Source organism: Hypomesus transpacificus, chromosome 10, assembly GCF_021917145.1.
Source record: "Hypomesus transpacificus isolate Combined female chromosome 10, fHypTra1, whole genome shotgun sequence".
Taxonomy (NCBI): domain Eukaryota; kingdom Metazoa; phylum Chordata; class Actinopteri; order Osmeriformes; family Osmeridae; genus Hypomesus; species Hypomesus transpacificus.
The window spans coordinates 1,916,525-1,936,898 of record NC_061069.1 but is presented as its reverse complement, the minus strand read 5'-3'; the positions used below and the strand labels follow the sequence as shown (position 1 = coordinate 1,936,898).

At 44.0% G+C, this 20,374-nt stretch overlaps 1 protein-coding gene across 2 annotated transcripts; it reads left to right on the top strand.

Moving 5' to 3' along the window:
• Positions 1 to 2,665: 2,665 nt before the first annotated feature.
• On the top strand, positions 2,666 to 15,362 carry rb1cc1 (RB1-inducible coiled-coil 1). 2 transcript variants are annotated; one of them, XM_047027506.1, is made up of 23 exons: positions 2,666 to 3,062; positions 4,295 to 4,420; positions 4,571 to 4,697; positions 4,851 to 5,021; positions 5,138 to 5,340; positions 5,588 to 6,005; positions 6,137 to 6,307; positions 6,409 to 6,593; positions 6,741 to 6,927; positions 7,141 to 7,222; positions 7,336 to 7,400; positions 7,491 to 7,594; positions 7,698 to 7,824; positions 8,155 to 10,064; positions 10,292 to 10,484; positions 11,367 to 11,475; positions 11,803 to 12,094; positions 12,911 to 12,965; positions 13,064 to 13,111; positions 13,671 to 13,729; positions 13,900 to 14,027; positions 14,506 to 14,576; positions 14,677 to 15,362. In XM_047027506.1, exons 2-23 carry the CDS (start codon positions 4,350 to 4,352, stop codon positions 14,752 to 14,754), a joined length of 4,854 nt encoding a protein of 1,617 aa, XP_046883462.1. In that variant the 5' UTR covers positions 2,666 to 3,062; positions 4,295 to 4,349; the 3' UTR covers positions 14,755 to 15,362. The 2 variants fall into 2 exon arrangements, with proteins under 2 accessions (XP_046883462.1, XP_046883463.1); XM_047027507.1 differs by lacking the exon at positions 13,064 to 13,111.
• The last annotated feature ends 5,012 nt before the right edge of the window (positions 15,363 to 20,374 follow it).

The following is a 20,374-nucleotide window of genomic DNA, read 5'->3' as shown; positions in this document are numbered from 1 at the left end:
TTTAAGTATAAAACATCAACAAATCATTACGTTCTAAATATTTACAGATACATTATTGTGATTATATTTTCGGCACCCCCTGTTTGTCATTAAAACTTGAAAAACCCTTCCCATATCTCAAACACTCACAGGGTTGTACAGTTATTACACCTTGGGGTGCTAAATCTAATCACAATTAAGTAGATGTTTTACTAATGAACACTTCGCTGCCTAAAGAAAAATGTAATTTATATTTAAACCCAATGAGTCATAAGAATTTAACAATAATGTGCATTAAATACTTAGGCTTAAAAAGCCATACATTTAAAATGCATACTGTACATTCTAAAAACATTGATTAGTAAAACCCAGATAGAAAAATGAATGAGGTTTATATAAAATTAAGAACATTGTATGTAGTAAAAAGTAGAAATGTCCCCCTAAGTCTTTCTTGATTTATGACCTTTATAGGGACTAACTCCCAAAATGTAATCATCATCCATGAAGTCTGACAATGAACTCACCCTGGTTACACAAATTACGTTTCAGTTAACTTAGTATGTTAGTATGTAAAACTTAGTATGTTGTCAAAATTAGTATGACTGAAGCTGTCATGTTGCTTTCAACTCAAATCAAAAGGGATATGTTCATGTGCAATGTCTCAATATCACGTTAAATTGGATTTAAATTATTGCAGGGAGATGTTTAAATTGAAAGACGGATGGCCATCATTTTTTGTACAATTAATTTTCTAAATAAAGAAAGCCACACATTCAAAAACACCATCTAGGCTAACATGAGAAGATATTTTAGTAGTACATTTTAGATTTCCGTAACAGTATTGAATGGGGCCTTAAGCAAACTTACCACTGCCCTGGTTACCAGAAGAGATTATGAGGATTCCAGACATGCATACTTGTCTGTACAATACATAGAATTGACACAATTTGTGCAAAAACCATTACAGCCGAAGCCAAAGTATGTGTTACCCACAGCCTTCTGCCTCCATCTGGTGACCAAATCTGGAACTATTTTCCAGAAACATTAATTCTTAATTCCTACTGCTGCTGAACACACTTGCTCACAGAATGCGTTCAGAAACAATGCTTGGTAGGCTGATCTAGTTACTTTTATTGTAGTAACTGCTTAAAAGTATATTAAAGATGGCTCAGTGACTGCTGAATTTTCAAACCAGGATGAGGTAAATATAGATCATTTTTAGAAGCTTTGTGTATGTTTGTGTGGCTTTTTAAGTCCCTTTTATTTAGAGAAAAATGATTGTCTGATTTGTAAAAGCAAGTAAATATTATATGTACAATAAACCGAGAAAAAAATCACAGGCTGTAGATTGGCTTGCATATAGTATAAACCACACAGCCAAGTCTTATGCCCATTTATATCCTGACAGATGGCAGTGTTGGCGACACTCTCTGGGACCATGCCGTGTCCAATGAATGAGGAATATGATTAAGTCGGCAGGGTTTTCCTCTTTGGTTTTGGCCAAATATACAACAAGCTGTTAGGAATACAGTTCACAGTTCACACTTCCTAACAGCACCGCCTTATTGACTCGGGCCAAGGAAAGATATCTCTAACTATTATAATTTGTTTCTATCCAGTATCATTACACATATGCCCCCCATGTTACCCACCCTATACTTGTAACAGTCACGTTATTGGAATTTTAACCCTAAAAAAGTTATGAAAGTTTCTGCTTCTGTATAATATGCTGCTGGGCTTTAATAGGCTTCTCACTCTGCTGATTGCTCCTGAGTGTGTCAGCTATAATCTGGATGGGCATTTCCAAAGACACTGGGAGCTGTCATGAATATGTAAGCAGCAAGGGTTCAATGGCACAGAATGAAAAGCCTTGAGGGGCAATATTTATGAAACCCCCTTGAATTATTAATCATAGTAGGGATGGTGACATATTCCAAATCTTAGAGCTGTCTGCTCACTTTAAGTGGCCAAACTTGAGTATAAATCTTTAATAAGCTCCCAAATATCTGACCATTTAAATTGACTTTGGATCACAATGTTTAATTCAATCGGTGGCACACTGTAATTGCTGTCCTTTACTTTTTGATTAATCAGCAAGAGAAAATGTAGAATCTGTCTGACATTGTCACTATGCTCTTCATTTTTCTGCACTTGATGCAGCTTTCATTGCCTTCATTCATATTGTTTCATTTTGTCTAAACACATCCTACATGAACATATTCTCCATGTAACTCATTCAATGGAGTCTAAAGAATTCTGAGCCTGCTAGCTAGAACATCACACACCGATAATTCACATTCACGCCCTGAGTCTCTTGACCCCCAGTGTGGACATGGGATTACAAAAGACATTCACCATGGCCAGTCATAGGCCCATTTTCCATATTTTATCTGATTTATAACTAATTAGGCATTTGAATCTTGAACCTGTTTACATTGTCCAGACTCGTTTTACAGTTAAAATGTTAAGTTATGTGCTCAATATGACTATACTATTGATTGTTTTTCATTGTGCTACTGCCAATAAGTCACATATTGCAGGCAAAGACATTCAAATACATTATAAAGTGCATCTCAATAAATGCATAAAAGTGAGGGCATCTGCTGCAAACAAATGGACATCTAAACCGCACCCCTTCTCACGTTGCAGCAAAACTGCCATGATATTTTTTCCTTATCCCAGAATGCACCTCGCTGTGCAGTGACGACTACGACAACAACAAAACAGCAGAGAGATCCCTGACAGCTGCATATAGGAGTGTTAGCATGCTAGCTATGCATTAGCATGGTTACACAATCCTGAACGAAGAGGAATAGTCCGTGATAAGACAAATGACAAAGCCCTTGAACTGTCCCGTGTCCACGGAGTAACATGCATCGATCTATCTGAAGATTAGCTACAGATTGACAGCTCTCTACGTTGACGTCTAACCCCATACATAGTTAGTTAGCTAATGTTTTCCAGCTAGCGTCTTTACCGCTAGCCATATAGGTCCATGTATGCTAAACTTAGCCATGTTAGCTAGCAAGTTCGCTAGCTAGCTCCTCAAGAGACATTGGGGGGATGAGAGTAAACAAAGAGAGGTAAGAGTTTCGTTTGGCTAGACACTCACTTAGAACCATGTTTATGTGAGTTGTCATTTAGTCAGAAATGCATCATGTCGGGAAACAAGCGTCAAGTAAATTGGCAGATATATCGGGCTCGGCCAGCTCTGCTATTCAGAGCTAGCCTAGGGAGGGGTATTATTTAAAGACGCCTATGTCGTGGATACTTACAAACCACATCATATAACGTTTGCTTGCACGATTGTTGTCACTCTTGGATAGCTAAAATGAGTTGTAGCAAAGTGACAAGTAATCTGGTCAGTTAACATTAGCAAACACCAGACAATGCGGTACTGTTAGCTTTTAATACACCGTAGCCTACCGTCAATAGCAGTTGGCGTCAACTCGTTTGTCTCATTAGCTACTTGGCTTGTACCGTGATAGCGCTAACATTTCTGGTGGTTAATGTTGGAGTTATAACTTTTGCACTTTATATTTTGACCACTGACCTCTGCTCTAGCTAGATGGCTAGCTAGCTACTTACACTGGTAGGTAATGCTTACGTTTTGGTGTGTATGCTAGATTAGCTTAGATGGTACGCTATAACCTAAAGCCTCTTTAACTATCAGGCCTTCGGGCTTCACCCGCACAACTGGCGTTCCACTGCACTGTGCGTGGACAAATAGTTATAATTGCAAATCTAACGATGTTAGACTAGGGAGTTAGTCTAAGGTTAAGTGTTGATTTGCTTGTTGCCGTTGCTAGTTATTTTTCATAAACTATCCAGCTCAGTTAGCGCAGTTGGCAACCTATGGTACAGCTGTGCACTTGTTTACATTACGTTATGGATGTCGGGCAAGGTGTAAACTAGCTTGGTAGCTAGCTCTTGCTATGTAGTGTAGCTAGCATTTGACCAACAACATGACTCAGCCCTTGCTTGCTTCGTAGCGGCTAACTAGCTAGCTAGTAAAAGGTTTGCTAGGTGCCTTAGGTTGCATTCAGCTTTGAATTCGCTAGAATTAACTAGTTCAAACACAGATAATGTTTCCAAAATGCTGAACTTGTATCGGTGAAGTTGTTACTAGGTAGTACAAGTAGGGTTAACTGACGTAGCTTGCTGTCTGAATGTTGAAATAGAACAACATTCAGGATTCTTCCCAAACACGTGGAGCACAGTACTATCACTATGTCCCAAAACCAATTTGACAACAAAGCGCCCATTCAGTTCTTTACATCACAGTAGCATTAAAAAAAAAACTTGTTTTCTGCAGGGTGGTCTTGAATGACTGATAAGATAGGGAAGTGTGAAGATCTGGAGGATTCAACATGAAGTTGTACGTGTTCCAGGTCAACAACGGCAGCACGTTGACATTTGACACTGAGCTTGCTGTCCAAACGTAAGAATGAGTTCCAATGATAATAATTAATAAAGATATCTGCTACATTATCAGAAAACTAATCCTTAATGGTTGTCAGATAGCTGAGTCCGAGGAACTACTACCAAATGTATGTTTTTAAATACCAGCGTGTGCTTCTGTTCCTTATAGTGTGTTGGACCTCAAACATGCCATCCAGGTCAAGTATAAAATTGCAACCCAACACCAAGTCCTGGTTGTGAATGGAGGGGAGTGCATGGTTGCTGAGAGGCGAGTCTGCAGCTACAGTGCTGGCACTGTAAGTTTGCACCATGCTTAATGATGACATCATATTGATTAAATGTACAGTGACTTAAAATAATATATATTATATGTAAACCAATTATTTTGTGACTGATTGAATTAATTGTTCTGAGAGAAGGGTGTTGATAAATGTTTTCCACTCCTCCAGGATACCAACCCCATATTCCTATTCAACAAAGAGATGATCTTGTGTGATCGGGCTCCAACAATTCCCAAGACGACTTTCTCAGTTGAGAATGAGATGGAGCTGAAGGTGGAAGAGTCCCTGATGATGCCGGCAGTCTTTCACACCGTTGCCTCACGAACACAACTTGCTGTGGTAAATGTTTTTTTCTCTCCCCAGTTTCATTCACAAGGGGCACAAGTAACCAAGTAACGTGTATTAAAAATTATAATGTGATTAGGCCTTCATTTGACACCTCTTATCTCTCAAAGGAAATGTTTGAAGTTGCCAAGAAACTTTGCTCCTTTTGTGAACGCCTGGTTCACGATGAACACCTTCAACACCAAGGTTGGGCTGCCATCATGGCTAACCTGGATGACTGTACCCTGTCGTATCAGAAGCTACTCTGGAAATTTGACACAGCGTACATTAATTATCAGCAGGACTTTGAGGACATCAAATTGAAACTCACTAAGTAACTATCTCCTCATGAAATATGTATTTCACATTGTCCAAATTTAGTCAAATGGTTGTTTAATGTACTATTACCCTGTATAGTGTTAACAGTGTTAAATGTTCATGTTAGTTAGCAGAACTTTTCATGTCAAATCTGTCTGGCAGTTTGGATTAATTGAATTTTTGCTGGATTTTGGGGGAAAGTGAGAAACTTACAAAACTCATAATTTGCAGCTCACAGTGTTTGTAATGTTTTCTGTTTGAAGACTGGGCACAGCAGTCTCAGTCATGGCGAAGATTCCGCTGCTCGAGTGTTTGACCCGGAACAGCTACAGAGAAAGCATTGACAAGTCTAGCTCCAGCCCAGGGAAGGATTCCGACGAGACAGAGGAGGATGACAAGTCCACAGACTCTGTCCTCTGCCCCTCCGAGTCCCAGAGGAGCTCCAACCCACCTGCCTGTGTGTCTGCTCCCGGGACAACACCACCTGGGCCCAGCGACGGTCAGGAGACCAATGAGATGACAGACAGCAGCGGGCTGAGGGCAGCCCTGCAGGAGGAAGATGCTCCGGAGAAGGCCAACCCTCCCTCCTTCAACGTCACCCTGCTGGACTGGATCAACGTACAAGACCGGCCCAATGACGTCGAATCAGTCGTCAGGAAGTGCTTTGACTCTATCAATAGGGTGAGCGTACGACATTGGCCCCTGTCACTGCTTGTCTCCATGAACTCTGGCTTCGATGTAGGGGTGTGCGTGAAAGTTCTCAAAGAAAAGAGACCTCTCTTTATTGTATCATTTCTTTTGTTGTCTTTCAGCTTGACCCACGGATCATACAACCCTTCTTAGCAGAATGTCGTGACACGATTGCCAAACTGGATAATCAGAACATGAAGGCTATCAAGGGCCTGGAGGACAGGCTGTACGCCTTAGACCAAATGATTGCGAGCTGTAATAAGTTGGTGAACGAACAAAAGGAACTTGCTCAGGTAAGCAAAGCGAGGAAAAACCAAGAAACATTGGAAACCCCAGTCACGTTTCCTATCCGAGATCATCACTAAAGTAACATGCAATATCTGTCCTATAACAGGGATTTCTGGCCAATCAGAAGCGGGCTGAAACCCTTAAGGATACGTCGGTTCTGCCTGACTTATGCCTCAGCCACGCCAACCAGCTGATGATCATGCTGACCAACCACCGGAAGCTACTGGACATCAAACAGAAGTGCACCACTGCCAAACAGGAGCTCGCGAACAACCTACAAGTTCGTCTCAAGTAAGACAGTTTCCCATCCGGGGCTGAAAGCTGTCCTCTGTGAAGTCGTCGCCTTGTGCATCGCGCCAAGCTTTGTTTGCACATAAACAGGTGAAGTAGAAGCGCAGTGTGCTAAGCTAACCGACGCCCCTCGTTGTGCCGCCTCAGATGGTGCTGCTACGTGATGCTCCACGCCGACCAGGATGGGGAGAAGCTCCAGGCCCTGCTGAGGCTGCTGACGGAGCTCCTGGAGAGGGTCCGGGTGGTGGACGCCCTGAGCACCGTGCCCCAGATGTACTGCCTGGCTGTGGTGGAGGTGGTCCGGAGGAAGATCTTCATAGGCCACTACAGACAGGTCAGAACAGGAGGCTAACACAACGCGTGTGGCATGAACTGTGTCTTGTCTTCCTGTGGGGGGGGGGGGGGATCCTGGTGGTGCTGCATCATGGGTGTTGTAAGACAATGAGGTTGGGCTGGTCTGTGGTGGTTGGTCTGCTGTGAGACTGTCTTGAAGGACCTGCTTAACGTGAGGGATGATCTCCTTGTTTTGGGCTCCCTCTCTCTTCAGTGGGCCAGTGCTCTCGTAAAAGATGGGAAGCGCCTCTATGAAGCGGAAAAGTATAAAAGGGAAACGTTCGGGAAGCTATTCAGTAAGTTCCTTCTGAAATGTCGACACCCACAGTGCATTTGTGCTGAAGGACAGGACACGATGTCCCACCGGCATCTGAGTTCTCCGAAACAACGTTGTTGTTTTCTTTCTCAGGGAGGTCCTTTCTCAGAAACCGCCTGTTTCGAGGGCTGGATTCCTGGCCTCCAACGTCCTTCTGTGTAAGTGTTCTAACGTCACATCAGGGGTTCGTTTCACGTCCGTGTTTAGACATTTCTTCCTGGTTTGTTTATGTCTCTGGTGTTTTGTAGACACGAAAGCCCAGGAGGTTTGACTATGAGCTTCCCGACATCTCCCTTGGCGACCTGCAGTATCTGAAGACCTGTTGTCCCACAGAAGTGCAGCCCTTCCTTAGGTAGGAGTCTGTCACAAGTTGTACATTTCATCTTTACCGTAGTTATATAATCATGTCGGTTATGGAAAATGAGTTGTTTTTGTCATATTTTGTTGTCCACCAGGGTTCCAAACATTTGTGACTTTGAGCCTTTGAACCGGCATGTGCATATGCTTCACCAGCTGGTCCAAGCTGCACAGAGCATGGACGACATGTCTCAGACCATTACCGACCTGCTTAGCGAACAAAGGGTGAGGGGAACTGGAGACAGAATGACTCATGTAGCCTATCGCATATTGCCACAAGTGCAAGAAAGAAAAAAAGAGAGAGAATATATGTGTGTGTGTATACAAATGTGTGTGTGTGTGTATACACGTGTGTGTGTATACATGTGTGTGTGTGTGTATACATATGTGTGTGCGTGTGTGCGTATACACGTGTGTGTGTGTGTATACACATATGTGTGTGTGTGTATACATATGTGTGTGTGTGTGTGTGTGTGTGTGTGTGTGTATACATATGTGTGTGTATATAAAAATAAAAAATAAATAAAAAAGAATCACTCTGTTTTTTTCCTCTAGGCGTCGTGTAGCCAGAGTGCTCAGAGATCCACAGCCCTAACCCCGCGGTCTGAAAGCACACCGGGTCCGGCCACCTCTACCTCCTCCAAGACCCCCACCTCGCTCAGTCTTCAGGGACTCCCCTGCCAGCCCCTCCCTGGTCCCGTCCCCACCGTCCAGGAGGACCTCTCCCCGGACAGCATTGACGCCCAGACCTTTGACTTTGAGACCATCGGCCACCCTAACATGGACCCTGTCCTTCAACAAGGCTCCCTAGACCTGGACTCCCTGGCCGAGAGTCCAGAATCCGACTTCATGTCGGCCGTCAACGAGTTTGTGATTGAGGAGAACCTGACCTCCCCCCAGCCTGTCAGCGACCCCACAAGCCCCGAGATGATGGTGGAGTCCCTCTACTCGTCGGTCATCAACGCCATCGACAGCAAGCGCATCCAGGACACCACCACGCTGGAGAGGGAGAATTCCAAGATGGCTGCCCTGAAGCTGAGCATCGAAAAGTACCGCTCGGCCGCCGAGGATTCCCAGTCCAACCTGAGGAGCGTGAAAGACGACCTGTACCGCTTCCGGGGTCTGGTGCTGAAGGAGCAGCGCGACTTTGGCTTTGCCCTGAAGACCATGACCATGGAGGTCTGTGGCCTGGTGGACAACATCCGCCAGAGACGCGAGGACGAGCTGAGGGAGCAGCACCAGAGCTTCCTCCTGTCTCTCCAGAGAGACCACGAGGGGCAGCTCCTCACCCTGACCCAGGAGAACCAGCTCAACCAGAACATTGTCAGGGACGTGCAGCGGGCCGTGCTGGAGCTGGAGGGCCTGTTGGAGCGCAAGCAGAAGGAGCTGGCTCAGCTGGAGGGGGAGAAGGAGCGCTGGGCCCAGGCCGAGACGGGCCTCGCCGAGAGGGCCAACAACCTGGAGCAGACGATCGGCGAGCAGGCCGCGGAGATCCAGACCCTCGCCTACTCCAGGGATTTTCTGGCCGTCCAGCTGGAACGTCTCGACGGGGAGGTCGAGCGCGTCCAGGAGAAGCTCCGCGAGGAGCTCCTGGGTGCCGAGCGGGCCCGGCTGCAGGAGCTTGAACACCGGCTGAGAGGGGAGCACCAGGCCCTGCTGGAGGACCTCACAGCCAGGAACGAGGAGGCGTTGGAGAGCCTGCTCGCCGACAACCGGGCCGAGCTCAGCGAGGTGACCAGGCTCCACGCCGCCACCCTCGGAGAGAGGGACGCCCGGCTGACGGCGCTGGAGGGCCGCGCCGGCGACCTGGAGGCCGAGCTGGCCCTCGAGAAGGCCGAGGCGGAGGACGCAAGGCTGCTCGGCGAGGAGGCGGAGCGGCAGCGGGCGGGGGCGCTGAGGGCCGCCGTGGAGGCAGAGACCCTGGCCCTGGGCGAGGAGCTGGCGGGCCTCAACCGGCAGTTGCAGGCCAGGAACGAGGAGTACGAGGCGGGCCTGGCCGAGGTGAGGGCCCTGATGCGTCTGGAGAAGGACCACTGCATCTCCGAGCTGGTGGACCGACAGGAGAAGGAGAGCGCCCTGCTCCGAGGCCAGCTGTCCGCGCTGGAGCGCCGCGCCCGGGATGCCGAGACTGAGCACGGGGAGAAACTTCAGGAGCTTCGCCGTGACCTGGAGCAACAGATGGAGGCCCTGCTCCGAGATAAAGATGAGGAGCTGAGGGGCTCGGAGGAGCAGGAGCGACACACGAGGACTGTTATCAGCGACTTGCAGGCCGAGAACCACCAGCTCTCCAAGAGATTAGAGCAGGACGCGGCGCGGCAGTGCGTGGAGAGAGCGGAGGCCTCGAAGACCGCATCGCCAGATGCCTTTAAAGACTTACAGCGACAAAAGGAGGAGACAGAGGGGAGGCTGTTAGATCAAATTAGACGACTTGAAAACGAGCTGCAAGAAAGACAATCCGCCGAGAGGTGAGAGGTGGAGGGCGTCGGGACCCGACAGGGATGTGGATACCCTGTCGGGGCCCTCGGGCGTATCTGACATGCAAACAGGTGTCACAAACAGAGCAGTGCCTCAGACTGCCTCCCCGGGGTTCAGTTCTGTTTGAGGTGTTCCATGTTTAGACAGCCTGTTTAGATCCAAGTTCCCTTCTTAGCTGGGTGTGTTTTTGATTGCCGTCTGCGTGTTTTTCTTCCAGGGCGCCGGGGCTGGCCCTGCAGGCAGAGGCCGGGGCAGAGGCCGGGGCAGGGGCCCCCCTCTCCCTGGACTCGGCCCTTCAGGAGCGCCTGATGCAGGAGACGGCCTCGCTGCACAGCCAGCTGGAGCTCCTGGAGAGGAGGAAGAACGAGGAGATGCAGAACTTGAAGACCTCGCTCATAGCAGAGCAGCAGGTGGGTCTCGGTCACGGACGGTCCTCTCTTGGACAGGCAGGAAACGTTCCTAATCACAGGGCATTTTTTGTCGCAGAAGTCACCAATAGACAGTCATACAGTCGGCGTAGTAGTGCACATATTAATACACATGCCCAAACATTGCTCCTTGTAACATATTAGGCTGGCCTGACCAGTCGGACATTCTGTTTAGTATTATGTGCAGGAACTGTTTAAAAACGGTAATCAATTTTTCTGTCAAGAAAGACATAAACAATCAAGATTTTTATTTGGGAGGAAATAAATTGTGAGCTATTTCCATCTGGTGGTGCACTCCATCGTTGTGGTCATTTTGCGAGAGGTTAATACGTTATTTACATTGTCGCTACACAACTACATCATGGAAAGGGGACTTGTGGGGCAGGGCGTGTCAAAATTACACAACAGAGAGCGTTTTCATGTCCTTGCACGAGCTGCAGAGCATTCCTAATGGCAATTTGAACACTGGTGAGCGTGGCCCTGCCATAGGACAAATGCTAGATCACGTTGTTGGGGGAAATGTCATGCCCCACGTAGTCTCACACAGTTACAGTCACATAGAATAATTGTGTCGAATATGTTACGTAGAGATAATACTTTATGGACTATAAGAAGAGAGTGTTTGTCTGTTGAGTAACACTGGTTTGGCTATATACACGAGGCTGATATGGATAACGCTAGCATTTCAGAAGCGACATCATCTTAAGGTTGTTACTCAGAAAGTACAGCAAGGAGGGCAGAGAGGCATTCCGTAATTGAGTCAGTGAGGCTGTGTCCTGTGTCCTCTGTGACTCAATGTGGCTGCTCTATTCTCCCCTTCATCAGCCGGGAGGTGACAAAAGGCCTTTTCTTGTGTCCCCTCAGACGAACTTCAACACTGTTCTGACGCGAGAGAAGCTGAAGAAGGAGCAAATCATCAACGAGCTCACGGAGAAACTCCGAAGCGTTACCCAGCAACAGGAGAAGGACAAAGGTATATAGTGTTCATGCCATGGCCTGGGGCGGAAGTGTGAGAATGACTTTCGGAGCCGTCGGTCACCCATTCATTTGCGATGCCCTTTTCTAGTTTTTTCCGTTTGCGCTTTTGGTGCTCTTGTGTTGGAAAAATGAATGATCAAGGCTGACATCATATGACCAAATATCAGATTCAATTACTATCCCCCCTGTGTAAACGAGCAGCAGTTTGTTTTCCTGCTTTTCTCCAGACGGTCTCAACTTGCCTTTTTCTCTAATCACTGGTGCCTTTCCAGTTGTATTGATCAGTTTTCGGTTTGTTGTGTGTGCTGCTGTGTTTTGGCAGGTCTGATTGAGACTCTGTCTGAGGACCGAGCTAGCGTCATGCAGGAGAAGAAAAATCTTGAGGAAGAGCTGAACCGGCTACGCAACACTGCCCTGGTCTCCTCGGCCTACTTCACCCCTAACCCCTTAACCATGGAGCCTGCTGGGGCCGGGGCTGGGGCCGGGGTTGGGGCCGGGGCTGAGGCCTTTCTGTCGGAGCCCTTCCCTGACCCAGACAGACTGGCCTCTGTTGCAGCCATCAGAGATGAGGACAAGGTGGATTCAGCAGTGGAGGCCAGCATGGTGACCGTACAGTGAGCATCACCCAAAGCCCTCCCCCCCCTCCCCCCCAGTCCAATAAACACAGAGTGCACAAGAGCCTACTTCCCTCAGTCAAACTTTATTATTCACAAGCTGACCGGACAGCACATTCACAAATCTGTATTTTCTGCGAAGTAGTTTTGTTTTTGGTACAGTAGGGTTAAATAGAGTTAATACTGAAGTTAGTTTCAGGCATGATAAGCAAGTTTTGCAAACCCAACAATTTTAGCTGGCGTTCAAAGAAAAGATTCAAACTCAAATATCCCACCTCCTCCCTTCAAAGACACTCCTCCATAACACATGAATGCGTTGCCTTGTCTTCTTTCAGGAGGCAGACGGACAAGTAACCCGTCCAGTCATTGCATTTGGTCCGAATGCAGTCAAATAATTAGTGCTGGTCTGACATTAATCATTGGTGGTGTTTATTACACTCCTTCATCGCCACAGATGTCGGATTAATTTCAATATACGGTCAAACCTTTAGATGTGTTAGTCGCGATCAGGATGTGAAATTAATTTCACCATATATGACAAAAAGTAATTCTCGACAACGTGACGTACGCTTTAAAAGATGCTTCTAGATCAAGTGTAAAAGAAAGGATGTGCAAGTGCTTGTTGAAGTCATCCTGACGGATATGGGCAGTGAGGACCGATGAAAAGATGTGAGAGTCAGCACAGATGAGAGGAAGGCAGGATAGGGATAGGGTCATGTAAGTTCACCTCCAAAACGTGTGCATATCCAGCTCATCCTGTTTCCAAAAATGGACAGTTACAGCGGTTGTGTTATCGCCTTCTCTTTCTTTGTTTAGTGATAATATCCTAATGATGTCAGAAGAGAAACAACGAATACTGTTACTTGAAAGGGTAAGTTGCCTCAGCTGTAATCTATAAATTTAAGTCCCAGAAGTTATTTTGACTTTTAGCTCATTCCATTGTTGTGAAATGTTTTGATTTTATTGTAGACTTTACATATGAAGGAAGAAGAAAACAAACGCCTCAATCAGAGACTGGTAGGTATTCTGAGCCTGTGTGACCTGCAGTCTCGTGCACAATTCACTGGATTTTCCATTTGTGTTTTTGTATGTAATAACCAAAATATTTGAATTAACAACAGAGCTGAATTTCTACTGAAAGTCAAAATTTGTATTTGCCTCGTTTTTAGCTCTAGGCAGAAGAGGTAGTCAAACTCTCCACTAGATGGCGGTAGCACCTTAGTGTCACCACTAAGGTAGTCTACCCAGTCTGAGTGGGGCTGACTTCAGACAGTTTACTGTTCTCCCTGCAAGGAACACAAAGCCACAACTGCCATTTCAACATATGTTGAAAGTATCTATTAAAGAGAGACTATAGGGTCTCGCTTTAATGTCACTGGTTGAGTAGGTGAATGTATGGGCATGTGTGGTTCCACAGGGAAACAGATGTACGCTGAAAGGTGTTTATTCAAGTCCAGGAACTGTAGGTCTTAACGTGCTGAGTTCTGATGAGCCGGGTTTTTTTCTTGTACGTTTGTTGTGATGTGATGACTGGTAATGTAAACATCAACCGACGCACTCTTTTGTTTGTTTGTAGATGTCTCAGAGCATGTCATCTGTGTCATCACGGCACTCCGAGAAGATCGCCATCAGAGAGTGAGTGCTCAGTGTACACCACCAGTAAAAACACAAAACAAAACCACACCAAAAAACACAACTTGGTATTGCACTCTTGCTACACTGAGGGGAAAAAACTAAACACCAAACAAGCTCTTTAGGATATTTTCTCTGTTAACACAATTACTTGGGGTGTGTGTGTGGTTCAGTTTCCAGGTGGGCGATTTGGTCCTCATCATCTTGGATGAGAGGCACGACAACTATGTGTTGTTTACCGTCGGCCCCACTCTCTACTTCCTTCATTCAGAGTCTCTCACTGCACTGGACCTCAAACCAGGTTGGTTGCAGACCAACCCAGATACCCATTCTCCTTTGGCTTTCTTTTTCATTAAATAGTCAGGATTCTATGAGACTTAATCCAGAAAGTCTGTACGCGTAAATATCCGGGCCTGCTTCAAATACAATATGTTTTCCATTGAAGAGTTTGTGCTTTTTCCAAGTTCATATCTTAAAAACAAAGTTAATCATATCAATCAGATCAATTATTTGAAATCTATTTAATCCATGTATGGTGTTATGGCTGTAATTTAGGTAGTGAAAGGTTACATAAATATGTTGAGATTGACAACATTCTACGAAGAGCACCTTGCAGTCCCCTCATTTTGGGTTAGGTACCCAGTTGGCCTTAACCATTAGTTTTGAAGATGTAAGAAGTATGTTTTCTTGTTTGTTGTTCTTTTTACTTTGGATCCCTTCTACTCTAATCAATGTTGTTAATAAGTCCCCTCCAGTTGATGAGTATGTGTTTCCACCAGCATCAGGGACAACACGGCGGCCGTGGGTTCTTGGGAAAGTGATGGAGAAGGAATATTGTCAGGCAAAAAAGGTACAGTTGCATTTCCATGTACTGGTCTGACCATATGGAACGTGTGCATGCATGTTCTGCCAGGACTGTAATATACTGTGTCACGTGCTCTGCCCCACAGGCTCAGAACAGGTTCAAGGTTCCGCTGGGCACAAAGTTCTACAGAGTGAAAGCTGTACCATGGAACAAGAAAGTATAATATAGTCAAGTTAGGAGCTCAAATGTATATTTATATTGCATTACACATCTGATGGAGTCTTCACATCCTAATTCACTTATCAACTTGAAAATGAAAAAGAATGAAGACCCTAATCATGCTATCTTGGCTTTCTGTTAAAGATCACACTTTGTTTGTAGAGCACACTCTTCCCTTATTTTTATTTTTGTTTTCAATTTTTTTTCAGAGGATATGTTATTGTGGACCAAATACTATGACCTTATTAGGGCATGGCCCTAAACACTGGCATAAAGCCATTATACCTGCGTGTACATTGAAGAAAGAAAAAAAAAAGTATTTGGATGTTATATATTAGTTCTCATCATTATCAGCATTTGTCCTTTTGTGGAAAATACTGTATCATTATCAGCATAATTCAAATGAAAATATACATTTATTATAAATGTTTATGGAGGAATGTTCATGGCATGCATATACATTTTATTTGATTTACTTATACAGATAAATGTTGTAGTTGGAAATGTAGTTAAGGCTGTTTGTTACTCACAACACAGTATGGCCCTCCTGTTAATACTGAAATGTACATTTTGGCTGACTGGTGCAAGCAGTCATTATTGCAATCCTTGAAATGCACTTTCAAAAAAACAATGCTTTTGTTGATTCAAATGGAAGGAATTGTGCTGTCAAAAAAAGGTTGAAAAAAAAAAGGAAAAATATAACAGCACAAAACTTCTCACTATCGTAAAATACTGATAAATAGAAAGGAATACTTTGTTTGTGACTGTGTTTCATTATTGGATGACATTGTAAAATATCCATCAAAATCACACAAGTAACAAATGACTGTATTGTAAAAGAATTTAGAGTTTTGAAACAATAAAGGATTGATCCCAAACATGCCATCCTCTGTAATACTTGGTCATTGCCCCATCAAAAGTAAAGCTAGTCTCCTTTTATAGTCACAATTGAAGACTTCAGTAAAACTCCATTTATGTAAATCACATGCCTTTAGAAATGCTTCTAAGGAGTACTGCTTCCTCAAGACAAGCAACTCATTCATTACACCAGTGACCACCTGCCAATTTTGAAAAAGAAATGGGGCTTTCAGAAAATACGGATTTCACTGCTTACTGACTAATACAGTTTTTTCTTTACATTTCCCTTTTTCTAGAAAAATAAAAACTCAAGACATTACATTTTAATTATAACAAAATAATTTAGAGAATGAAATAAAAGGTTAGTTTGTAGCATTGTGGGTGAGATAAATGGTTCAGAAGTCAGTGTGAAGACAATGTTAGTTTTTCAACAACATTTCTGCTTTTGTGGAAGCATTAGCTAATGTTGGCACGCGGTCGCAGAAAACAGACTTCAAAAAGGCTTCAAATCAGGACCCAAGAACGGTGCGGCCCTCATGGAGGAGGAAGCGCACCAACATCACTTTCCCAGTTCACAGCGGGGAGCATCGCAGCTCTCAGCCGAGTGCTCTCTACCATGTGGGTCTAGGGGTGTTTTAACAATGTTTAGCTCTATTTTCTCCATTTAGCATAAGCCTGGTGTCACATTTGGATGGCTTCTTCATAAATTGATGGTGTGATTCCTACAATTTCGGGACCGGCCTGAATGACAAAATATGCAACACAACATTCGATACCGAGGTGGCTAGCAGGCAACAACCATGTGCACTGGACAGGCTCTTAGTGTAAATGTTTACAGCCCCCCACTGAGCTCAGAGCTGCTAGGAGTCACTCTCATCAGGCTCACTGGGTTAGCTGTGCCATGTTCAGTCCCTTGCTTGTTACACTAGAACAGCCGCCTATGATTTTTTCAAACTTGCCAACACACAATATCACTTTAAGACGGATACCTTTTGTAGACTTACTCACATTTTCTACAACTGACCTGATATTCATCCTTTTGCCCAAGAGCTTTTGTGATGCATGCTGGGAAATATACGGAAGAATGCCTTGCAGCCTTTCAAACTGAATTCCAGCTACTTGTGGCCTATCATGGATTTACAATCAATAGATCAGCATCCGGTGGTTTTCAGTATCACTGGCAGCAAGTTGAACCAACACAAAGGCTCTACTGGCACAATATAAAAGAATGTCATTCATTTGTCACATGGATTCCTTGAACTATAAAAAGGCCAGGGAAATCATTGTCTCTTTAAGTATGGCATGTGCAAAGAAGTGCAAAGTCCCATATCTTCTGATTCCTTTTACTTGTCATCATGTGTTTCAAGTACTCAATGAAGGTTTAGAGAGATGTAGTAATATGTATGTATCAAGGAAATTATGTGAAAGAGAGAAACCACAAAGAATTTCAGAGTCTCAGATCCTGGCCTTTGTCCCTGATATCTTCTCTATTTCAAGATAATACACAAGTTCAATTCGATTTTCTCCCATCTTTGACACCATACTAGATAGGACGGAAAATAAACAAGTATTATTCATGGAGCAAATATATGCATTAACTCAAAATTATGGATAAATAAAAATAAATTGAAGAGCATTATAACGTTTGGATTTTTTCTAAATCAAAAATGAAACGAGTCTGTTGACGAAGAACCAAAAGCATTAAGGCTGAAACTGCAAACCAAGGAGTAAATCGACTTAATGCCATCATATATTCCCCCATTCACGCCTAAGAATGGGGTTAGGAAAAGAGATTAGGTTACATATCTCCTGTCAGAGACTGAAGAGACCAAGCAGAGAACTTCACCTAAACAGAATGACAACCAAACAGACGTCAGATGTCTCATATCTTATCCTTTCTCGTGCCCTCTTTCCCTCGACTGGGTGAATGGTTTAGTAAAAAACCCAGACCCAGATTTAACGTGTGATGAAACGTCTGAGAAATATGTGAGAGGAGGCAATATCTGTATTTTAGATTTCCTACGCACTTGGAAAAGAAACATAATGTCACTATTAGTAACACATATCCACATAAATATGGATAATTCAAAATGTATTGCTTTTTACTGGGTTCACATTGGGAATCTACATCTGATGGCACAGTTTTGTAGTTAATTACCTCCATGAAGATAATTCAGCATATGAGAGAAGAGGCTTTGGGGCGTCTCCACCGAGAGGAACGAGTGCGTAGGTTTATATGTGTAGCTGTGTCGGGCCTTTAAGGCAAATATGTGTAAAGTTTGGTAAGGAACATCCTAATGTGTGGTTAACAAGATTTTTATCTGGAGTGCAGAGTCTAAGATATAGCCTAACTACTGTGTGCATTTAAAGGGATCCTCAAATAATTTCCACATTAAGTTCAAAGTCATGAGTAATCCTCTCATATATACAGGGAACTATTTCATTTGGAATTGAGACAAATTATTCAAATACCTAACCGCAAATCCCATTGATTTTAGTGCATGACACCCGTTTCCATTTCCTCCTCTAAAAACAAAACAGCAAAGAACCCAGTAAACATTAAAAAGCTGTTGTTTTATTTGGATAATCTGGCTGCTTACTGACAAGTAAATTATCAATACAAATAGTTTTGAAGTGTCTGAAAATAGGCAACAGATTTAAACTGTAACTAACAGCCATGCATTTTGCAGTGTTGAGGAAATGACACCAGCTTTGATGAGTTGTATAGCTTTTGAGATGAGCCTCTTTATGCCGCTTGCAGTTCCATTATGGCTTTGTTCGAAAGCTTGTTTACCTGCTGATAACATACACTGGTGGATTCAGGAGCACCGATCCAAAATCTGCTGCCAAAGTCACTCAAGTCTCATTGTACTGCAGGAGGGGAAGAATGAAATGTTTACGCGGAGGGGAATGCAAATGCTAAATGTGAAATCAAACTATGGGACCAATAAGGGATCAGAACAACTTTGCCAGGATTTATTTTTAGCCTGGTTGCAATGCTAGCTTTTGGGGTAGAAAACTGTGCATTTGAGCCTCTGTATATTTTGGTTTGCTCTCTGATTTGAGAAGTTGACACTGAAATTGAAAGGAGCATTGCATTGTGGATGTGCAATGATTAGATAAGGTTACAATTAAATTCAGTCCATGATATACACAAATCAAATATACACTCTTCTTACAGTGGACAATTGTATTTAAATATACTTTTCCCTTTAATGCACCTTCCTCGAGAGTGACAGTACGTAATGGGCGCAAATCATGAGCAACCAAAAATGAATCCGATCATGATTTTTTTGGAAGTTATGACTTAGAAGGTCAAAAGTGTGCTCTTGCTTTGTGTAATTCTACAAGATTGTTAGACCCTGGGTGAACAGTCCTCCCCCTTCACCCCTCCTCCCCCCATCACCCCCCTTCACCTCCCCTCCCCCCTTCACCTCCCCCCATGCAGGCAGGTCTCCAGGGGGCCAGCAGGGCCCCACAGACGGGCGTCCAGGGGGCCAGGTGACCCAGTCTCTGAGGTTAGCAGGAAACACTAAAGAGGGATGGGCAAAGAGATGAGGAGACACTGAGTGTGAGTGTGCAAGGCTGGTGATGGCAGCTGTCAATGGTTTGGAAGGAGAAGCAGACAGATTGTGCGTTCTGTTGGTGCAGCCAGTTCACCACCTGGCAGGCTTTTCTTGTTAGAACTTCTTGCTGTTTCTGTTCTCGTCGGAGAGAGGTTTTTTTTTCTATCGTCGTCTGCATTTCAGACTAGGTTAGGTTTATCAAATTTTTTTGATGGTCTGTGGTTGTGAAATGTCAATATTCACTATGCATCATATTCTAGAAGCATCATGTTCATCTGCAACCCTTTTAGTTATATCAAAAGCATTGAGAGTATCCCATGACTTGAGTGATTAAGTGCTCCATCTCCATAAAACACAGCATATTAAAGTTTATGACAGTAATTAATCGAATACAGTATGAAGAAATCCTGACTGGAGGTCTGTTGGATTATCTTCACATTGTACTTGTCATGATAAGTTATTAGGAGGCATTAATTAACATGAACTAACACATGCAATAAGACAATAATTAATTCAAGTTATCAGTCACCTCTTCCTCTCCAGGAATCTGATTGACAAGATAAAGTAATGTGCAAAACGCTTTTTCAAAGCTAACAGCCTGGAGCACCCCGCCTATTAGTTAGTCATTCTCTCAGTATCACACCCGGAATCTGTCATTTCACAATTTTCTCCTATAATGCATATGTGCCGTTCTCACCACTTCACGACAGAGGCTGCCATCTATCAAGTTGCTACTGAGCGATTCAATTCACATCCAGTTTTGAGCTCCATACAGCAAGCATCTGAGGCAGAAGGGTCAAGAATATGGTACATTCTGTTCAATGCCTCAATTTTCAGGATCTAGAACAACCGAGAAAGCCCTGTGGCATCTCTTTGGTCTTCAAGTTTCCTTTGTACTTCACATTGAATTGTTTGTAATTTGAGGCAGAACACTACCTCTCAAATAAACTTTTTTTTAAGTTTCCCACATAGCCTCTTGGAGTTTCAGCCTAGCCAACCAAAAGAAAGCCAATCGATCTGTGTGGAACTGATCGCCTGTCCAAAAGCACCATGCGACAAGCAAAGGGTAATGTACACCTAAAAAGCATGTTCTACTGTTGGCAAGAAATTTGAAATGATACCTTATTGTTCTTTCAACTTAGCATGCTGGTTGATAGCTTATGCTAATGAGCTGAAGCCAACTGTGGGTAGACTTTTTAA